Below are 23967 nucleotides of genomic sequence, written 5' to 3' on the forward strand. Positions count from 1 at the left end.
AAATGATGCTCCGGGATGACTCTGCCATTATTTCTGATGCCCTCTACCCCCCTCCTAATAGAAAACACACATATATAAATGCTCACCTTTTTTCCTGAAGCCTGAAAAATCTTTATTAGAGAGCCTGATTGTCTGTCTGTTCTGAAAATATAAACCTGAAAGGTGAAAAAAGAAAAAAGTTTACCAATACTAACTATGAAGCACTTGTGCTTTCTAAATAATATCTAAATCATGATCATGACTGTTGCCAGGATCTACTTCATGACCACTTTACTGGTCAGTCTTCTTTTAAAGATGACACAGAGTTCTCCACTGTCCTGAAAAATCACAGGCTTGTCATAAGAAACACTGGAATATTATCTTGTTGCCTACTTTTTTTGATTCACTTATGTATATGCACATGTGTGCACCTAAAAGCACCTAGCCAGGCAACTTTACAACTCTCAAATAAGTGGCATCTGGAGACTGTCTGGAAATAAGTAGGGCAAAAGACTGAGAATGCATAACGCTCCTCCCCTTCCCTTATCTAGTGTTGCCTTGTCAAGAAAATGTGCCTGCACATACTGCATTGCAAACTTCATGATGCTTTCAACAGTGAGTGTAGAAATCCCAATCAGACCACCCACAAAAATTTCCACTGTTTCTGTCTGAAGCAATTTTTAAATCAGAAAACTATTCAAATACAGCCTATTCATTGCTCATTTCCACAGGAGAAACTGCTGATCTGGAATCCTCAGAGATAAAAGTATTGATAATTCAAGTTCAAGAATATGTCTTGTACCAAAATTTCAGATGGGAAGTACATGGCTTGTAGAAAGGGATTCCCTTCAACAGAAAGACTGGTTCAGTCAGTCTTTGAGACTCCTGTGGTGTTTGACAGACTCCCTCCTAGAAGGTGCTCACACACTTTGTGGGACAGAAGATCTCTTACTTCCAAGGCCATGTGGAAGAGCCAAACACTGGAATGTGGTGAGTTATTAACAGGTGGTGAGACAGAGTTCAAAGCTGTTTTCAGTCAAGAACACAGCACAGGTTTACTGTGGACAATTGCTCTATACTGGGCAAACAGGACTCCCTGGCTTATGCAGTGGCATGTTTAGCACCAACAGCATGTTGCCAGGTGTCTCAACTCCAAACCCAATCTTAAATAATGACAATCTTTGTGACTTTGGAGAAATTACCCAGTGTCATTAAGAATCTTGGCTTTAACTTAAGTGAAGAGGTGTGACAATGCTAATCACTTTCTATCAGAGAAGTGGAAAAGATCAGCTTATTAGAGTACTTGGAAAGCACAACAGGACTGCTCATTGTAATGTTCTGTATTCAGCACTTCTTACCGACACTTTGCCATGTGTTCCTACTACCCACATCCCATGCCAAGGGACAATAATGTAAGCTTTAGAGACTGGAGCAGTAGTCGTTAAACTACAGGGCCAGCTTCTTTCTTGTGGCTCTCTTGTTAGCAGGTGTGTTTCCACACCCTCCTCCTTGTAGAGAAATTAAATTTGTTCCACAGAAAAGCAGCTTGGAAGGAAGGTGCACTGTAGCAGCCATAACAGAACACCTGGGATAAGGAAGGTATGTCTTTCTCATGCAGATGTCTTCTCAGTAGCAACTGTGATGCTGCTATTTCCTGTACACCCAAGTCATGCCAGATCAGGCATAAGTACCAAGTTAATCTTCTACTTTTATCCCATTTCCTCCCCTTGCACTGCTCCCCCAGGACATGGTCACTATCAAAAATAATCTGCCTGAACAGGATAGCGTTCCTGGTAGTGAAGACTTCTCACAGCATGATTCAGCTACGACTCATGTCACTAAAGAGCATGAGAGTCAAAGGCAGGAAGATGGAAGGGGGCTGCAGGATATCTTCTGCTCAAGCAAGTAGTGACAGGAATGCCCCAAAAGGATTGCATTTTGAAGAAAGAGAGACAAAAGCAGATCCTTTACATTCCTTGTCTCCCTCTCCCCACTCCCACTTTTTCCACCTTTCGTTTAGAAGAGTATAAGAGGCCACAGTGCTCACCCTCAACCAGCTTCTCCAACAGCACGTGGATACTCAGCACAGGAGAACCAGGCTTGCCTAACTCACTAGCCATTTCCATCTAGCCATTCACTTCTTTACATCTTTGAGACATTGAACCCATATATGCCCATAGGAAGATCTTTTTTGTTTCCTTCCTTCTTGAGAGACTATCACCAAGATTTCTAAGTATAGCTGGCAAAAACCCAGACTTAATGCACTAAACATCAAAGTATTATGAAGCTTAAAAATGGCAACAAATCACCTAATCTCATTCTACTAGAGATGTTATCTTGAAGTAAATACTGAAATAGTCAAATGTGTGAATAAAAGAAGCAGAAGACAAATTCTCTTTTAAAAGTATTTTCATTTCTAGGAAAGTTTTAAGTGATACCTAAACCTAAACAAAAGCAGTGTGAAAGAGATCTTGTCTGTGTCTCATTAAAATGAGTATTGTAAGGACTGGGTGGGAAAGAGAGGGAAGAAGGGCAAAGGATGCGATGTATCAGGAAGGACGGGTTGAGAAAATCTGACAGCTTCACCAAACTACCTCATCTCTCCCTTGCTCAGTGCTCAAAACTACCCATCAGACAAAAAATTCTTGTCTTCTCATACACGTTAGAACTGAACCAGTATTACATTTCATGCAGTGTTGCATCCAACCCACATTACTGTTTGATAAAGAGCCACACCTTTCCGATGCCTCCGTCCTGGGGAGCTCCTCCTACAATGTCAGTCGTAGTCGGCTGAGAGAAATGACCTGCTGTCACTGCATATCCTGAGAAGTAAATGAAATAAATAAATAACTGTGACAGGAAAACACATCAACCAGACAGATCAGGCTTATAAGGCTTCCTTGCTCCAGGGCTGTACTTGAGAGTTCAACAACCTTTCTGCTCAGGATAGACCAATATTCTGTTCAAAAGTTCATGGGGAAGGGAAATGAGAGTGCACCCTCCAGTACCCTTCCAAAAGCTGAGACAAGAAAGCCATGTGTGTGGGGATGACCAAGGGACACAAGGAGCTCATATTGGGGGCAGTTTGCCAACTGCAAGTCAAGAGAGGGAAGCAGTAAAACAGGGAAAGGCATACACAAAAAGAGAAAAGCAATCATATGACCATGGAGAAAGTATCATGTCAAAGAGCAACAGTCCCACTTGGATCAGACAGGAGTGTCCTCCTTTGGCTAAAATCACTGCCCAGGAAGGCTTAGAAAATCATGTTCCTTTTTCGTTGGGGGAAACAGAAAAGGACATTAGGCAAAGAGAAGTCAATAGCTCAAAAAGATTTTTTCAAGGAAAGAAGAAAAATGGGACCATTATTCAAAGAAAAAAAGGTGTATTTGAAAGAAAAGGATGAAAGATTCAGCTTTATTTCATATATTGATATAATATATATTAAATAAAAATGAGTAGAGTAGCTTTCCTTCTAAGGCTCTTTGGTATTTGCCTTGCTCTTTTGCTACAAATTATGAGGCTCTCATCAACATAGTAAACCCTATAGTTCAAGCCTATCAGTGGCAAAACCTATTTATGTCTGCAAACAGGTAAACATTAACTCTTCATTTAGCTATCACCAAGCAGTATCTACAAAATTATGGTTTCTTAAATATTAAAGGTTAAGGGAACAATGAGAGGTCAGTGCAAGACTTTAGTCAAACAGTATTAACCTGCTGAAATGCCTTCTAGGTCTCAACAGTCATAGGCACTTCAGATTAATCGGAAGCCTTTAAATTAAGCATTTCAGGGACATTAGCTGGTTTTAGAGCAAGTAAAACCAATTGAGTTAAAGATGTACCTATAACCAAACCTTTCTCAACTTCCTTCAGTTGCCAATAACACATTTAGATTGTGTTATTTTTGTTGAAATAAATACATCTGCAATACAAATTCTGTAATTAGTTGTTGCACTCATTTTAAAGGCACATGTAAGCAGACATGCAGTTCAACTAGTAACAAAAAATTTGCCTGTTACAGGGCAAAGGCAAGAATGTTAAGAAGCCCACCACAATCCAATGTGCTGTTAAAATGCCTTTTCTATATTAGTCCAAACAATTACAACAAAGTGTGGGAGGAGGGTGCTAGAACAAGGAGAGAAAAACTGAGTATTTTGAATGTTTCTTTGCTTCCAGACAAGTATCATTTTAATTCAAATATTCTTCTTTTCACACTTTTTATAAAAATACATCACCATAGAAACAAACACTACCAACTTTATAGCATCAAAGCCTTGAAACACATTGTTGGACAATTTCCTATTCACAGTGAGCAGTAGAGAGCTGCTTACCAAGGTATGTGTACCTCCTGGCTATCACAGCATCATCATTCAGCTTGTAGTATGTGTTGTCAGTGAGATTCAGTACTTTGACAGTTCCTGTCCAATAATAAGATCCTGGTGCCCCCATGATAACCAGCTCCTACAACAGGAAAAACGGAGGTGTGTGAGGAAAAGGGTAGGAGGAAAAAATAACAATCAAAACTTTACACATTAATAGAGAAGGGACAGGATATTTACTTAAAACACCAATAATAAGTCTATCTGTAACAACCTCCATTCTGTGTGCATTTGGACAGTATCCTTCCTTCTTCCCAAATCTGGTGGTCACTGCATATACCCTAGTGACAGACTGCCTTTTTATAGTCCACTTCTGCTCAGCGCTTCTGCTGCAACAGAAGGCTTTCCTCAACCTTACTAACCATCAAGCTTATCCCTTACTAACCATCAAGTTTATCCCTGCTCCCTGATAATTCTCTGAAAAATCTCTCTACTTGCTGCCTTTCCCAAACATCCTTCAGAAGACCCAGAGCCAGAAGTACTTCAGCCCACCCAGAGCCCATCACTCAGCTACAGATCATGCCCTGATACTGGCTGACATGCTATACTAACCAAACATGATGGAAACAGCACAAAGGATTTTGATTTTACAACTGTGAAGCTAAACAGCTGCCATGCACTAAACAAGCAGGATGTGTGTTATGTCCTAGGTGGAACATTTTGCCCAGCTCTGTTATCAGACACTCTGGTCTTTGAGAGACAACCTGAATATAAGAGTCATCAGAGCATCATAAAATGGCTTGGGAGCATTACAGACAACCAGACCGATTTAACATTTTGAAAGACCATAGAAATCAGGCACAGTTTCATCCAGCATTCAAAGGTAGATGGTCATGAATAGTATTTTTGAGTCAAAATCCACAGTACATTTACATTCAAGAGAAATTCACAAAATGTTGTCCCAAAACGTCCAGCATCCTTGCAGAAAAACCTTGCTCCTGGATGTGGTTTTAAATACCTCCAGCAAGGGACCAAATTAAGCCTGCGGAGCATTAACCCCAGGAAGTTCTCCATCCCCCAAGAAGACATGTGAACAGCTGCTTTCCTCACATCTCCATTCAATGCAAAGCCATGGGTGGATGCCATCCTTGTAGGAAATTGCTATCATATCCGAGTCCCCTTCAGGTGACCAGTTCCAGCTAGGGGGAGATGTAAAACAAGGGATTCTCCTAATATGACTACAGGAACAGGAATACAAAACCAACCAAAGAGCAGCATGTGCTTAGAAATAGCTTTTTCCTTGTAATGGGCCATACCTGTCAGATCACTTACTGACAGGAAAAACTACCATCCACAGCACTGAATACAGGATAGAGGATCTCCTGTTTGACCCAAAAGGCCATTTATCTGCATTTCCTGCTGCCATCACACTGATGTGATAAAAGTTCAAAGGTATCTTTTGAACTAGGGTAGCAAAGGAAAATTTAAGCCTGGGAACAGAATCAGGCTGGGGAGAGCAGAAAAGTCAGGAAACAGCTGTTGCTGGCTTAACATCCAGTTACCAGACAGTGCCCTTGTGGCAACAGTGCCTTCCATCCCAGTTTACTAAAATGGCAAAAGGCAATTTCTGAAAGAGAATACCTTTATTCTGTTTGTATCAGTCTGGACAATACATTCTGTAGATCAGTGCCTATATATAATTAGGAGAGGGTATGTGTTCTTAAAAAATTTAAAATAAAACCAAAACATACAAGTGAAAAAGGCACAACCCTGAAACATTAACAAAAGAAAAAAATCCAAGCATAAGGGAACAAATTAATTCTTGACAAAACTGGAACATGGCTGATAGACTTCTGTCCAGAAAAGAATGTGGTCAAGTATTTAGAACAACTGTGGTGTGTATATTCTACCACATTTTTTTTCTCCATCTTGCTGCTACAAAGAACTGTACCAGAACTGAAAAAAACTGTTTATCTTCTGTATGTATGTGCATCATATTCATGCACATGTACACATACATAAACAAAATTATTCAAGAAAGACTTTTACATCATCACTTACAGTAAAGAGCTAATGACAGACAGAGAAATACCTCTATGCAAGTTTTGGGATATACATAATAAGAATATTCCCTGAAGACATTTCCAGAGTCAATTCATTTATACTTGTCCACAGACCTTGAGAGACACATGCACATATGTATGAACCACTGTACAGTCACTGTGCAAGAAATAGACACCTGAGAAACTAAACAAGGCAAAGGAGTGTTTGCTGGCAGGAAGGGACCATTCTCAGCACTCAACCCACTGTCCAAGCCATACTTGGGAATCTCTTCCTGGGACATGCAACAGGAGAGCCACTTACCCACCCCAAGCTTTCCATGCACGGCTCACCTTGGTGAAGAAGCCTGCGATCCCTGCCTGGCATGAACCATGCTCCTCCCCATACTTCTTCTTGTACTCTGGATGGAAGAAGGGAAGAAAACAAACTGTGGTCATCCCTGGCACAGCACACACTCTTCAGCTGAGCCACCTATGTTTCTACTCACACAGCCTGGAGAGACACCAGCATGCAGGGCTCCTGGGTTTTCAGTGGAACAGCCACCAAGATGCAGCATGCAGCATACCCACCCACATCAGGGAGTATCGCAAGGAGCCAGCTGGGGAGGGAGGCCAGCATGCCCCTACAGAGATGCTAAACAAGCAGTGCCACAGCAGCATGAAAAGACCAGCAACATCACTCCAGTAAAGGTGCATTAGAGGAGGCCATCTGTAGCAGATCCCCACAGCTCAGAAGGGGGGGAGCAAAAAGTGATGCACATCCCTGTGTGCCACAGACTGTGCTCTAGGAAGTTTAACTCTCAGGCCCATTACCTCAGAGAAATAAAGTGATATTCCCCTAAAATGACAGTCATCAAAGTGCCCAGAAGCATTTCTGGTGAGGATGCTTCAGGACACAAGTTCCAGGAAGAAAACAGTGACTGAGGAAAAGACATGTGTTTCTACTGGATCAGACAACAGTCTCTTTTGCAGGATACTGCTTTTCATGGCCATGTGCTTAGAGCTCCCAGTTCACAGGGAACCCAACCAGCACCCTACAGCTTTTGTTTATGGATTTTACATAGCAATCATTTGCCGTCTCAAACCTGAGGCATTTTTACTTTATCTTTTTGATGATAAGAAAATAAATATTTCTAGGAATACATTAAGTTCACGGTGAGGAGCAGGAAAAAGAGAAAAAAAAGAAAATCACTTTCCACCCCACCCTAATTCAAATATTTTCATCTCGGAAGTATTTGAAACTTACAGCTGGATCAGAGCCTTTCCAGTTGTTTTCCAGAGCATTATTTTCAAATATCTACCATACTATCACTACTTCCTGTATATTGCAGTAATTCATGTTCAGAAACAATTTAACACATAACCTGATAACTGTGAAACTTTTTTATACTTTTTTTTTTTTAAGCTTCATTAATTATAATGAAATTGATGAGCAAACTGCCTCTGGAACCAAGCAAGTTCCTTTGGAGTTGCATATTGTCTTATTGAAGATCAGAAGGAATTAATTATAAAAAATGCTGCCTTCTTGCAAAATATTTTATGTAGACATATGTACACACACACACACACACCATCCTCCCTTTTGTACTACAGAGAGCCTCTTCCTAACATCATAAAGATGTTCAGAATTTCAGACATTTGCTGAGGTCATACCAGTTGCACAGGGAGAAGTTCAGCTGGAGACACCATGCAGAATAGAGACTTGATCCACAAATTACAGTCCAAATGCCCAACACTCTTGGCCAAGGTAGGGTCCTGCCAACGTGATATGCATCCCAGCAGACCAGAAGCACAGCTGGGTCTCCTAGTGATAACCCATGTGAAACGACAATTTCACTGAGAACTGAAGCCCATATTAGCCCCTAACTATTCAGCAAGTGTTGGGGTTCTGAACTGCTACCTCTCCATATACAGATTCTCCAGTACTTGCCTGGGGAAAAATATTTTTTTATCAATGTGAACATTTTTTTCATTAAGAGAGACAAGGAGAAGAGATTTCTCCCACCAGCATTTCCTGAAAAATAATTCTGTGCATGTCCTAAAAGCCATGCATTCACTACAGCAAGATCCCCACCCTTGCATGATGCAATGAGGAAGGTCAAAGCCCATTCAGAATTAAATCTGGTGAAAGATATTAAAGGTAACAAGAAGGGCTTCTTCAGATACATCAACAACAAAAGGGTACTAAATAAAATGTAGGTTCCACTGCTGAGTGGAAACAGGGACCCCTTGCAAGAGAAATTGCAGAGAAGGCTGAAATATTGAATGGCTTCTTTGGTTGCCCATAATGGCAACCCAAAAGTCTGGGGTGACATTTGCTTTCTTCCTGTCTTCAGGCTCTATTTGCTTCAGTCTTCAATGCCAAGGCCATGACATTTCATAAGTGCAAATGTAAGCATGGAGGCCCAAACACCTCAGACATGGGAGCTGTTTGAGAATTTAAAGCTCTAGTGACACAGAGAAGAGATCAGCACACCAATTTTGGGGAGAATCAAGAGAGATATAGTCCTCCCCAACAAGCCAGCAGCCCAGTACAGACAGACACTGGGCTACTGGATTTCTGCCTAACCCTTTCAGCACAAAACTACCCCTTCTTATCTGCTCCCCTAACTCCCATCTGCAGTGATGTACACCTGACTCCACATCCAAGCAATATCCTTTCCATCCATGTATCCATGGCCAAGGGGTGCCAGTCATCCTAGATGGTCACATCCCAGCATCATAGACCTCTGTCTGCTCCCTAGAGCCACTCTGCCTCTCCCAAGCAATAGATGAGCTCAAAAAGGGATGAAACCAAGAAGAAACCAAGATTGCTTCTACCTCACCTCCACTTCAGTGCATGGTAGCGACACATGTCACTCATACAACATAGCCAGCCAGCCAGCCAGCCATGAAGTAAAGCAACCAACTAGATGGAAATTGTGCAGTTATTCTATCAGCTCACAGTTTTTGTATGCCTGAATAACAACCTTTGCAGGACATTAAATTTATTTGTTTTCACATAGCTCCAGGCAATAACTGCAATCAAGAGCAAATTTGTTATTTCTACACTTCTTTATTCTTTCTTGTCTCCCTGCCGACTGCTGTGCATTCCTGATTACAGAGACTGCAAGCCATGAAACTGCTGCAGCAACAGCTGACAGCAAAGCAGCATGATAAGGTTGAGTCTGGAAGACCTGTGCAACTTTGAAGAAAAAAGAGAAGAAGATGGCATTGGTTTGCAGCCAGGATGATCTCAGGTTACAAGAAAAGTGAGATGGAGGATGGAGTAATTGCATACAACAACACACAAGGAAAAAGAATAAGCTTTGATGTGCAACAATTCTGAAGGTAAATGCCCCCGAACTTTTTCTTTGAACAAAACTCTCTGCCAGTCTCTAAGCAAAATTGAATGCCAAAATATAAACTAAGTTACAGAATATCTATCATCCTCAAACATGTAAAATATCACATGCGCTGAAAGCTTTTTTTTCCTATATTACAGTGTTTCACTACTCTAGGAAGAAACAGTAGTAATCTTTCTGACCTAGCATTGAGATACTGAGTTGCCACCACAAAGCAGGGATGTTTTGATGGCTCCCAGAAAACCAAATGTGGTTTGGACCCGTGGGAAAAATTACTTTTTTTTTGGATGCAAGGAATATGAGCATGTGCTGTTCCCCTTACTTACTAACCAAAGGGATCATCAGTCTTCCCCACTTCCACCATCAATTCCTACCACAGAGGAGTAGGAAACCATTCCAGCTCTCCTCATCAGCTGGACTGCCTCTCACAGTACACACAACCATCGTTTTTTGTAAACTGAATGCATTGGGGGAATGAAGAGGCAGCTCCCTTTTTTGGAAAGCCATTTAAACTATGGGAAAAATAACCAACTGAAAGTATTGCCTGAAAGACTGTGGCCCCATAAAGCAGCTATACCACATCCAGCCCATCTAAACCAGATTAGTTCCTACTCAGAGAGATTGTATTTCACTATTAAGTTTGTTGCTGTGTTCTAATTATCTCTCAATTCCAGACTTCTGTCAGCCCTTTCAGGGAAGACAGGCAAGAATAAAATGGATTGCGACTACTATGCTGTTGCACCAGTGCCATCTAGTCAGGAAATTTCCATTTTCTCCGTGGATAGACACTGATGTGCACTCAGCTGGCCTGCACTCCTCACCTGTTGAGGCTTATCATCTTATTTGCACTAAAAACAAGGCTTCTGGAAGCAGGCACACTACTGTCTACCCCTATTTGCACATGGCAAGATCCAGAGAAAGTTGAGACACTGGAATCTTGTCGGGCAAAGGCATCTGTCCTAGTGCAGGGTTTGCAGCCACAGGTCTGGCAGCCTCCCAGCAATGGCCACAGAGGCTGTCAGTGCAGAAGCACTTCAGACTCGATGCCTTGCACTAGCCATTTATCAGTGTCAGTGGAGGAAAATTATTCTGCTCCTTCCAGAAAGTGAAGGAAAAAAAGTTACAAGGATGACTGCAAACTTATTTCACAGCAAACCTTAAACAATGAACTCCTCCGTGTGATATACCACAGCTATCTCTCTTGGAGCTTGTTTTATTGAAATTTAAAGAATCGGGAGTAAACAAATGCAGCCATTCCTTGTGACACTGTGATTTCATGTCTGATGTGGCAGGGGGCTGTGGAAATCAGTCCCAAACTTTCAATTTTCACCTTACTATGCAGTGAAATTAAGCCAGCGTAGTACTGCATCAACCCTGCCAACTTTCCACTGGCTGCTCTACATGTACTAGGCCCACACATTTCTATTTTTTAGCAATTCCTGGCAAATATCCTGTCAGATTAACAGCAGTTTTACTCCAAAAACATGACGCATAGATAAACACAAGTGATTCTTCTCTTCCAGAAACCACATCCCCACCATGGCTTCAGGCAGTGCAGGAGCAGTAACAAAGGCTCAGAGGGAGCCCCATTGGCATTCCTGTATGTGCACAATGTCCATAAAGTTAATATCAGATGATTTGCAGTGTATAACATCAGTGAGAGGCCTTATCCTGATTTTTCTGACACTAACAAGGAGGGCAGAGAGGCAAGGAAGGACAAATACAACAGAACAGTACCCACTACAGGAAGGCTTACATAGCTTTTATATACTATGCTGCACAACAGCTAGCATGGCTGGTACAAGTCCCTCAAAACTTCTCACATATCAAATAATGACCAATTTCAGGGCAGGAAAACATCAATGCACAAGTATATGCCATCTCCAAAAGGTGTGTAGGTTTGCAATGGCAGATTCCTAAGCAAAGCCCAGAGGAAGGTGAGGAGCCACCTCAGAACAGTGAGCATGAAATGGGCACACCTCTGTCACAGCCCTGGCTTTACAGGCCACCGAGCTCAGACCTGGCCACTCGATAGCAACAGAGAAACTTGCCAGGACATTCACTGCCTTATCCCTCTCCAATTTACTAATGCCGGCAGCAAGCCTGCTGCCAGCTGCTGCCAGCTACAGACAGGAGGGCAAACGGTTAAAAGCAAAGAAGTAAAATCAGAGGTCTTGCCCACAACAAACCCTGCTGTATTTTGTCCTCCAAACTCGCCCACTTCCTCAGGCTCCTAGAATGAAGAAATGAAAGAAAGGAGGAAGCAAGGGTGCTTTCCCCAAAACATTCCTCTCAAGGCCAAGAATCTTAGGAGATACCATATCTTCTACCTAACAGTACATTTGTGCCTCTTATTCAGTTAATTGCTTTTGGCCAAGGAGACTCTATCTTCTGAAGTCTTTTAAAAATGGAAACATGATGTAAAAGTTTCACATGCACTAGAGAAGGAGAAATTAAAATGATGGCACGTGGGATTTGGTGCAGAACCAAAAGCCATCCATGGCTCAGAGCTGAAGCCATCCCTCTGTATCCACCTCAAATCCAGACCTTAACACAGCAGCAATTTAATATAAATTGTTGCAAAGTACCCCAAAGTGAGGAAAGCAACCCTCCTCCCTGTCCCACATCCCAATCTTCTGATAAATGACAATATAAAAATGGAAGTGTTTCCATAAGATAGGCAAATTGGTTCATGATTGCAACATAATTGAGGATTTTTATTCCATGTCACAGTGAAGCACAAAAGGCCAAGCTCATAGCAGTATCTTCTTATTATTTACCTAAGGGGAGAGCTGCTGCCTCAAAACACAATTCAGAAACTTTCTATTCCTCCAGTAAAGTGCAACCATGCACTTTACCAGCCACAGAATCCAGTCATTGTGCTATTCTGCCAAGTTCATCCAAAACCCAACCACCACCACAGCTGGGCCACAAGGCAGTCACAGGTTTAAAAGAAAAAAAAAATCAGTACTGAAGGTTACTGTATTATTAGAAGCATAGCAAGGGACATTATAAGCTCCACTTCTGGCCTGACTCCTTACCTTCATAGCAGGGCAAGAGCTTCCTCCCTTTGGACTGCAGGTCAGGAGGAATGATGTTGCAGAAGCCATGGGGCAAGATGTACTCTGTCTCATAGTAGATGTTTTTCCAACGGTGTGCACATGCCTAAACAGATCATATAACATGGGTTACTGGCCCAGAGTCAGAGGAGATCACTCTGACCAAGGCAAAGCATGCATGAATAGGACCACTCAGCATCACCTTCACCCCAGAAATCCACTGTACTCTCCTTACATTCCACTGTTTCTGAAGTATCTTTTCATTGTTACCTTCTGCAGCTCAGGACATTGTCTGACCTGGCAGCTCAGATCTCAGCCTTCACATGTGTATAACTAGGAAGACAAGAAGTCTCAGAGCCTATGCTGGAAATTTCAAAATCTCTGACTGTGTATGAATCCTTGCAGACAGCAAAGCTTTTCTAACTAAAGATGCATGAACAGAACCCAGCAAAAGATGAAAAACAGGAATAAAGACACTGAGAATACTCAGAAGGTTAAACCACCAAATAATGCATTTGTGAGTCAAAGGTTGGTTTCTACTGGGAAAGGCAGCTCTGTGCTCTGGTGACAGATGTGCTGAGCCTTGCTTACTGGTAGTGAATTTAATTGAAAATACCAAGGACTTTGTAGCAACAAGAGTGGCAACTTTAGCCAAGGTGCAGACAAGCTGCAGAGCTTTATCGTGAAGAATGAGATCATTCTGAAAAACAGGACTCACCAGACACTTGCTCAGTACAACTGCCACACACAGGCACACATGCAAGCAATGTAGAGCCTGGTTCACAACTTCTCAGAACCCATTTGCTCCAAAAACTAACACTGCATTGCTGCCAGCCAAACCACAAGTTGGCTTCTGCTCAGGATTTATTTGGAATAAAAGAAAAGGAAATGTGAAACAACAATGGCTTTGAACTTAGCACATGCCAGACCATATCTCCAGCTGGTCCGAGTCTACACTTAAGTCACTGTAGATGTGTCAATTTATATTATTTAAGGATTAACTCCATGCCAACAGACCAAGCCTCTATGCTACAAATCATCTACTCCACATGCCTTTGTCTTTTCTTGGACACTTTGCATCAATCCCCTTCACAAATCCCATATTTGACTCCATCCTCCCCAGATGAGATACCCTCTGTCTTTCATTTCTATGTGCTATCCCACTTTTCTGCTTCAGCACCTCAGAGCTGCCCATAGGAGCATCTCAACATTGTTAAAAATTATATCCACTCATAAAGCAGGCACAGCTGTGTCACCTCTCCGCTAAAGGACATGGGAAGTGTATTGGCCACTGAGAAGCTCAAAATTCAATCCAGCCACCAACAGATTTCAATATACTTATGTCCAGAAAGATATAAATAGGTAATACTACTCTCAAAGAGCAAAATCCATTGTGCAAAACCTGCTCTACTGTTAGCAGTGATACATTTGATATTTATTGTTTTCCTAATTTCCTGTACCCAAAGAGAGGCACATATTTCCACACATGGCTATCACTAGGGACAGTGAGGGGCTCTGGGGGCTACAGAAAGTTTTGCACCACACTGCATGCTGCAGGTTGCCATCTGTGATGCAAAGAATTCTTCTGAGGGGACTCAGCTCACAAATGCATGTGAGAAGCACAATAAGGAGCAGCTTTGGAGACTCCTGGATGCACTTTGAGGAGGCTCAGTTATGATTTCCATCCCCACGCACTACTCATTCAAAATTCAACAGCAATAGATAATCAACATGTGAAACACTCATTTTCAGCAAACCAGGAAATAGCTTCTCTCCTGATGGATCTGTGAGCACAAACAGGCACAACCGTTGCAAAGACAATGCCATAAATACACATACCATTACAGCAACAGAATCATCAATCCCAACTCTGGATATAAGCTCAAATGGAAACAGGCCAAAAGTATTTTTTAAAATTTTGGAAATATAAAGGATTGTGGTATTATAAATTCCTTGATATTTTATATTTCAGAAACTGCAAGACACTCACATAAATTAACCTACTAATTAATCTCTCTCAGAAGAGTACAAACAATGGAGTCAGGGAGAACAGCAGCATTTCATCACAAGCAGGTGGCTTTGCTCAGGACTGAGGTGCAGAAGCCAAGAAATATAAAACAATATAAGGAGAGAAAAAGCTGCTGCTGGGTAAGAGGTATGTTCAAAATCAACTAGAGGCTACGGGCTCAGTCTAGCAATTCTGGACATACTTAAACCAATCTGTTAAGTCTTGAGTTAATGACCACTTTTCTGTACCTTCATCACGATGTGTATTCAGGCACACTATAGTTCACCCCTGACTGCCTTAATCTGCAAACCTTCAAGGCATGAACTTTCCTTGGTTACCTGAGTTAGTGCTTCCCCAGACTTCCTTGTGCCACTGCTACAGAATTTTACATTTTTACAATGGACACGAGTCCAGCAGCTCCTCTTCCTCCTCAAAACTCATTTCTCTGTAGCCAGACAACCAGCACATTTGTCTCCCTACCACAACATATCTGATTTTGTTTTTTTTTCTGTCTTCTCAAAAGCATTTAGAGTTGATTACAACAACTGTCACTGTATCATTCAATGTTGACAAGGCAAGGTGATGTGGCTACACGCTTCCTTCTCTGGCAGCAACAGCACATGTCTCAAGAGGTCTTTGGAACAAAGTGAGTCACCTGAATTTGAGGCAATTGCAAACAACTGACAACCTCTGCACCCTGTTTTTAGATGCAAGTTATAGGTAAGTTGATGCAAGTTATAGGTAAGTCCCTGTGCAATAAGGAAATCATCAGCATACTTTGGTGCTCAGCAGCTGCTGCTGGGGTACAGGTTCCAGCTCTACCACAGAACAGGGGAGAAATGATGCAAACCCTTGAAGCAAAATAAAATGCTTCTGAGCAAAGCAAGATGAGGTATCTATTGATGGCCGACACTGCAGTACTGCAATATAATGAATAGGCCATTTCAGAACTGCTGACACTTGGCTCTTTTGCATATTGTTGCAGCCACCAGCTTTGCTCCACAGGAAGAGCAACAGAATGACAGAAGTGGCAGGTATTTAGGAAGAGCAAGACTGAAGGATGTGGCTTATCTCCCAGTCACAATGCAACACCCCTGGTTCCTCTCCCAGCAGACATAAAAGGAGGAATTTTGCTGTTTCAGTTTGGAAAGAGCAGTCAATCTCAGATGTATTATTGCAGTACTGAGATTAATGCAGACTGACTGATAGTGTATCCAAGGACAAAAAACTCTCATTCAATCTTACTCCTACATTTGTTTATAACCTCGCTGTTTGATGCTTTACTATTTAATCCATCACACAAACACCAAATTCTGGTTTAGAAACATCCTGGCACAATATGGGCTCAAACACAATCTACCTTTTACCAAACACCAACTAAAGCCCTCTGGCATGCTCCTCACCTTCCCTACTGCCCTGTTGCCATCGTAGCTTGTACTCTTATCAGGCAACTGGGGAAGGCTGATCAGAAAAAATTTAGGCCACTAAGCAGCTACAAAACAAAAGCATCAACTTCTTTATACAACCCACAATTAAACTGTGTGACTAGTTAGTCTAACACAGGATGCCAAGAGCATGAATATTTCACACAGGCAATTACATTTGTTTATGGAAAAAAAAAAACCAACAATCCACCCAGGGCTACTGACCAGAAAGATATTACTCTGCTTAAAGGAATTCCTGGAGGGGATGCAGTAAATATAGCTGCAATGTCTGACAATATAAACTCTACACATTCCTAACTAAAGAAACACACTCATGTTATCTAGCAATTTAAAAAAAAATTGGCAAATACAGCTATGAACACATATTCAGACACATCTTCTCAGAAAACCAGTTTTTCAAATGGGCCTCAAAGAAAAGCTACATTTTAAAGAAATGCTAATCCTTAAAATTAGAAGAGCACATGTATGGAAAACCATCTGTGGAAAAATCACAAATCTTTTTCAGTAAAAATTCTCAAAACAGAGAGCAACAATGGCCTGAAACATCCAGGTAATTTCCTTCCACAAAGGAATCTATATGCATTCAATTCAGGCTCTGTTTACACACAGATGCGCACAGATGTATAATTAGTAGTTTAAGACTTTGGTGATAAATAATAATGAGAATTATATCATTAAATATTCTCCGGCATCTGGACATGGTCTATGTGGTGAGGGGCAGCATAATCTTGTCAGAGCCCTGGATCAAGATTTTTTTAAATCAGTGTCACTTGTGGAGACATTTTACCATCCTAACCTGCACTGAAACAAGCATACTACCAGCTGTGTATTTTACTTTACCTCCATTTCACTTTTAACCTGCTTTATGTGTGAAATTTCTACCCCCTCAGACTAATGCAAGACCGCCCATGTCTCTCATCCTTGTAGCCTCCATTCAGCCAGGCAGCACCCACCTTGGCAGTTGCCTGGCCTTTTGCCCCACCAGCATTCCCTTCAATTACTGCTTCTCTCCAGGGAGACGACCCCTAAGCATCAGCTGCAACCTGTTTCCCTTTGAACCAAAATACACAAAATCCGCTATTCTTAAAATATAGTTTGGACAAGAAATTAAGAGCTGCCTAAAAATGTATTAACAACCTTCCAAAAATTAATTAGGATGAATGTCAGCCTGACAACTGGACAATGAAAAGGAAGTCTCTCAAGGGTAGTGTTATCCTGATAAATGCAAGTTACTCCTCAATTGTCACACAGAAGTGAGCACATACAGCACAGGATACACCCTGAAAATATGAATTGCATACACTAGCATGAATGCCTTGAATTAATTTTATCCTCTGTTGTATATGTTTACAGTGTATATTATTTATGCCCCTCTTTCTCCCTTCCTCCTCTAGTCCTGAACATGTTTAAAACATCTAAGAAAAGTAAAGGTAGCCCCTATCACACTTACAAGGTATATACCAAGAGAAATGAGGCAAAAAATATCACAATACTGTGACAGAAAGGTATCAAACCTACCTGTTCACCCACAGGGAAGTTGGTGCACAAGGATTTGGGGCATAAGTACCTGTACCCTAAGCACATATTTTAAAAAAAGTCTTTGAGGGAAGCAGGTTTGTCCTCTTGCCTTTTACAGGTGATTGGTACAGTAATCACTGCACAAGATCTTTCTCACTAGCAGTTTTTTGACAGTTTGATGTTCCATACAAGGGCGGTCCTCTATATCATTGGAAAGATGGGGCCAACTGAAAGTTTCCTATTCACAAACAGTGCTGTTTAGAATTAGACTGCTGTCAAGGTTACCCTGATACAACCTTGATATTTGCCTTCCACATATAATATGCACAACACTTTGCTGCAAAATTCTTTTTATTTCTGTTAACTTCCCTACAGACACACTCACTCAGGTAGACAGTCAGAACCCAACCATGGATGTATGTACAGACAATAAATGTAGAATCATAATGTAAAATACCCACGCATTCTAGAAAGGGTTTTGCCCAGGACTCTTTACATTATCACAGGAAAAGTTTCGCAAAGAAACATTGCACATCCTAAGGATCATATCTGCTCTCCTTGTCCTGTCTATGTGCATAGTGACCGCACTGAAAACAGTAAGTCAACCCACACACAGTTAAGACATCTCTATCTGCAACTCTTCTACCTTCTCAATAAGAAATTATTATAGATAAATGAAAAATATGGCCACAAAGAGCAATTTACATTTTTCCTTGTAAATTTTCAGATGCAACTGATATGCTCAAGGAAAATGTATGCTTTCATATTTCCTACATAAACACAGGAAAACTACAAAAAGAACAAATTAGTAGAATACCTCCCAGACAAATTGTATTTATTCAGTTCAAAGATATAAATCCTCAGATTAGGAGGAAGTCCTTGGCTGACACAAGTCAGATGTGATGGCTTGGAATCCTCCCTCTATAAATCATGTCCTCTGGCTGGGGTTCACTTCTGCTTGAAGAAAGGGACTACAAAATCTGCTGCCTGGACTCTGTCAGTCACTGCCAACACAATCCTGATGTGCTTAGTCAGGCAGCAGCTACATTTTTAATGAGATCAAAGAATAGTATGGACTTACCAGCACACTTCCACCAGCCTTTGGCTGTCTAGCTAGGCTCACACCCATCCATTCATCATCTCTGTCTTCCTTACAGGTCTTTCCACAGAGCATGCCCCGAGAATTGCCTATAGAAAAAAAGGGAAAGGCAGCAAGGCAAGGACCATGAGTTTTAAATACCTACCAAAGAATCCTGACAAAAAATGAGATTTTGCATCAAACATTTGACAATGCTTTTCTTTCCCCCTGCATCCTGATTATTTTATTAGTTCTTGAATGCATTAACTGGGGCAATGTTCTCACTCCTAAGTGGCACCATACACATAAACAGCTGAGGACAGACCCTGTCCCCAGCAGCCAGCAGCTATCACACTATGTTCACAGCTCTATTTAAATGAACCATCAAACCATTGAGTCAATGGGAGAGGTATCAGATTGCCTCCTGAATGCAATCTTGAAAATGAGATCAGGGGCACTTAAAAAAAAAAATGAGGCTGAGATCTATAGTCCTGTCAGGCAGCACTCATGAATCCATGACAACTTACAATCTGGTAGAGGACAAACCACTTAGCCAAAACGCTGTCTTAACACATCTAAACTTCATAAACAGAAATTCTACTTAGTGTAAGTACAAGATGAACAATGCCTTATTGTATAAAGGCAGAAAAAGCAACATGTCATCAGAAAGAAATTTCTGATTTCTTTAATATTCTGAATCACCAGAATATTAAAATGCTTCATTCTTTACCATCATTATCCAGCAGGAAGTTTTAGATCATAATTTTACTTTAGGCCTCCACCTTCCCCTGCCTCAGACAGTTCATCAGAGTAACTGAAGTCAACCCTGATCCCATGCAATGGCATACAAGCAGTCTCACTGAGACCACTTTAGTACAAAAAGTAAACTTAAGAAATTATTTGCTGTATTATGAGGGAACCCATAGATCACCACATTACCAATAACATCACATATCGTGAGCCTGTCACAGCATTGCCTGGGGTCACCTCATGCACTCTGACTTCAGCACTGCCTGGAGCAGGCAGTAGCACTCTAAAACACGTACATAGTCACCAACATGCTGAAAAGCCACGCTGAAGCAGGTGAAAAAAAGACAGAAGCTCGGGTTTAGCAGGGAAAAATCCACATTTACCTGAGCCAGCAAGGTCATTGAGAGGACACCAGCACCAGTGGGATCTTATTTTGTAATGCTGAAGAGAATACGACACTTTCGCTAAAGTGTTCAAAATCCATCAGGAAAGGCTGATGGCTGCCTCTCAATATTTTGGGGCCAATTTCAAGTTGGAAGAAGGACTGCTGGCCATGTGGTTTGGATTTTTTTGGTTGCCTCCTACTGTCCCAACATCATAACTACCCACCTCTCCCCATATCCAGTTCTGTGCATCTTCTGTCAGGGTTGGTATGAACTCGACATTTAAACACTGCTCCTGGGGACTGAACAGAGGTGCTGTATTTAGATTCTGCCTTGGGAGCACCAACCAAGACCCTGGAAACCAGAAACAAAGCAACAAGTGATTAATTTCAGGAGGAAAGGAAAAAAATCCACAAACACCACCAAGGCTCACATTGCTAGAGCTTCACTAGCAAAAACACTTTTCTCAGCAACCTTGTAAAACAATGACAATGATTCACAAACTGAAAACACCACACACAATAAAGGCAGTGCTGTGCTTCTTCACACCACTGTGCTTCTCCACAGTGAATGCTCAAATATTTTTAACAAATAAAATTTCCATTTGGATTGTACCACATTTAAAGTGACACACCCTCACCACACACCTTCCAAAAGCTTTTAGGATAGCATTAAGAGCACAACAGCATCTGCATCCATTTTTCCTCAGTTTTAGCTACATCAATCCAGAACTGATACACACACAGCAGATAAAATCTGAACCTCCTGCTGGCTGCAGTCTTGCCAGGCAGCACAAGATTTGTAAGCTTGTTCAGAAAGTGGAGGCACCCCATTCTCAGAACATTTTATATAATTACATCTTGAATAAACAACAGCAAGAAATCAAACCAACAATACAAGCATATCTCTTCCACAATACATTGCTATCAACCAACATTTATCACTAAGGCTGTGAAGACTTTACCTGGACCTCACATGAGATCTAGTGTTTCTGGGAAGCACCAATGTCCTGCTCTGACCATAGGGTTACCCTCAAAAGAAAGATGGTCAGCATTTTTTAATCACTTGTGCTAGGATCTAGTTAAACTTATTTAACAACCAGGCTTCTATCTTCTTATGCCCTAAGGGATGCTTTTTGAGGAGGATTACAGGGGAAGCACAAGTATTGATGCACAAGTATTTCACTGTCTCCTCATTAAAAGGACAATTTTTCTCAAGCAGTTGTGACCCCAGACCTGGGCAGGTGAGGAGGAAGAAGTAGCTTAAGCAGGAGGAGGGCAGCTCCAAGGAGAGCAGTGGGGAGCACCAAGTAGCTAAGTAACAGTTCTGCAATTCTCTTGTACTGTCATGCATGACAGATCTCCTGAATGTACAAAAATCCTCACTAAAGTTAAGCCCGGGGCTGGAACTAAGGGCAAACATCTCTAAAGGGCTAGGGCTCCAGAAGTTCCCTGTGCAGACCCAGGCTGCTACCTGGGAGGCAGCAGCAGCTAACTGAGGAGACACTGCTCTTGGTTTAGCCACTAAAGAGCTATTGGTGCAAAGTCAGCCTGCATACACAACTCTCTCAGATGGACAGCCCAGCACCAACCCCCAAACTGGTGCTTTCCCTGTTCTTAACAACTTTTCCCTCACCCTCCAACCTAAAGCTCCATACCAATCACCACTCATCATCACCATCCCAGTACACACAAGGAGATCCAAGGCACAAGGTGTGCACTTGTCCAGGGCCAACCTGAGTCATGCAAAAGAGCTTCTCCTGCATCAGAGCCTCATCTGTACACAACAGAGGCCTATCTCCACTCCTGACACACTTTTTGGATCTTGGATGCAACAAAACTGTCCTGTGGTAAAAAAAAACTGATACATTTACAAAAATATGAGAAACACCTGTGTTAAGTGACCACTTTCTCTGAGATTTTATAGGCTAAACTGTTTCATTTGGAGAATTCTAATGGAATTGCACTCTTGCACTCTGTTACACATACCATGCTTTCACAAGTGAGAAGAATTAATGTCCAAAATACTTAAATTGCTAAAAACTACAAAGGCTGCATACTTGGGGAGCAAGTGCAAAGGAGCTTGAAAAATAGCTCTAAATGGAAATCCTACTAGGCAGGCAGCAGATATTAAATCAAATGCCAGTTATTTCATTTACACAGGCAATGAATGCATAACATTCACTTATTGAGAGTCATGAGATCCAACATGATCTTAAAGACTTACAGGTTCAAAGTGCAAAAAGAAACACCATGTTTCTATGACCTGTTATAACAGTAAGATAACACAAGTCACACCGAACTCCAGTTTAAAACAAGTTCTGTTCTAACCTAAGAAAAATAAATATGATTTAGTAACTAGTGCACAAGATACCTTGGGTTGCAACATGAAAGATAGAGATAACAGAGCCTAAATTACGCAGTCAGTGATGTGTGCCAATGGCACATTTATTTTGGATTGTCTTGAATGTCCATACATTCAAATTTGGTATTTCACAAACAGCACATACTAAGTCATCTTAGGATTTTGTCTCATTCTCTCACTCTTGCACCTAAAACCCAGCAGTTGAAGCCTTTGCAGAGCCACTGCTTCATCTAGCATGATCCATGCTCACTTATGCCCTAAGATGGGAAACAGGAGGTTTTCTGTTTGTTCACATGGTTTTTTGTTAGTATTTGTTACATAATAATTACTTTAATTTTATTCAAAGGTTCAAGACTGGAATATTTCCTTTGTCAACAAAAAGACTTCCTTACTCTTTCACTAGTTTCTGTATGTAATGCCTTAAGTGTTGTAAGGAAGTCACCCATTTAACTACCATGACACTTTTCAGCAGACCTGGATAGACAACTCATTTCCATCTAAATACTTTGGGACTCCTGGAGCAAAAAAAACACCTGTTTGTATCTCTTCTACTTATTTAAATCACCTTTGAAATCTTGTGCAATGTTTATGAAACAGCACTGCAATCAGAGCAAGTGTTTTTTTCTGCTACCATATCAAATCAGAAATACATTTCAAAATAAAGTCTTAGAGTCTAATAAAGTCTTCTCTTATTTCAGTGCTGTGGAGTCTTGCCTGGCATGAACACAGAAGATATAAATAGAAGAAGTACAACTTTCCAATATATTCCAAATACTTTAACCAGCATTTGTTTAAAATGACTGGTTTTTGCAGTACAGATTTCCAATCCTACTATATGACTACTTGGGCAGTCAGCAAGGAGGTACCAGGTACCAAGTTCTCCAGCCTTTTGTCAAAAGGCTTACTATGGGAGTAATACTGTCTGCAGAGATTATTGATGAGTGCAGGTTCTCACAACCATACTATTCTATGGGAAGCCCCTAGAATATTAATGAGTAGCTGCATGAAGATACCTTAAAGGGGAAACCTCATTAAGAGAAAGAGGTTACTTCTATGGAGAAAGTAGAGAACCAAGAACAGGAGGAGGGGAGTTTGGAGCCATTTCAGCCATTTTCCTTGAGGTGTACAGAAATCTGTGAGCAACAGCCTCATCCCACTGGCTCTGTGAAAAAAGTATTAGGGTTTAAACCAAAATAGGGAGCAGAAAGGACACGTAACTTTCTCTTCTTGCACTCATACTCACACGATCAATGACAAACATTTTCATGTGTATTGAGAAAACTATGCAGCTGCAAGGCTGGAAACCATGCCACTGAAGGAGTTGCAGCAGCCAATTTTATTGGAGGACAAGAATCTTTCTTGGCCACAGAGAAATTCACACCTTTTTAAAATTACTTCCTGAAGAACAGTAATGATCACTTCCCTGGTGACTGACCCTCAGGACATACAGATTTGGAAATTAGGTGTTGCATTTAACAAAAGGAACAGTGAACAGAAGTGCAGAGCTGATCAATGGCTGGGGAGATGCCAAACACATTAAGCATCAGCCTACAGCACATCAGCAGTGATTAGACAATCACAATTTAAAGACTGAGGACTGTAGGCACCTCACCTCACTGCAATGGTACGTGTTGGGAAAAAAAATCTTTAAGTATCCTCAC

The 23967-nt window shown here is 41.3% G+C and overlaps 1 protein-coding gene across 1 annotated transcript in view; it reads right to left on the bottom strand.

Moving 5' to 3' along the window:
* ITGA9 (integrin subunit alpha 9) overlaps positions 1–23967 on the bottom strand; it is a 236743-nt gene that overhangs the window by 208316 nt on the left and 4460 nt on the right. Inside the window, exons 2-8 of the mRNA XM_066557605.1 lie at positions 20169–20296; positions 18813–18919; positions 12743–12866; positions 6691–6758; positions 4310–4439; positions 2716–2801; positions 87–155 (exon numbers count right to left, since the gene is read on the bottom strand). Of these exons, the coding sequence (XP_066413702.1) occupies positions 87–155; positions 2716–2801; positions 4310–4439; positions 6691–6758; positions 12743–12866; positions 18813–18919; positions 20169–20296 (712 nt within the window). The remainder of the gene's footprint in view (positions 1–86; positions 156–2715; positions 2802–4309; positions 4440–6690; positions 6759–12742; positions 12867–18812; positions 18920–20168; positions 20297–23967) is intronic.

Source organism: Molothrus aeneus, chromosome 1, assembly GCF_037042795.1.
Source record: "Molothrus aeneus isolate 106 chromosome 1, BPBGC_Maene_1.0, whole genome shotgun sequence".
Classification (NCBI taxonomy): Eukaryota; Metazoa; Chordata; class Aves; order Passeriformes; family Icteridae; genus Molothrus; species Molothrus aeneus.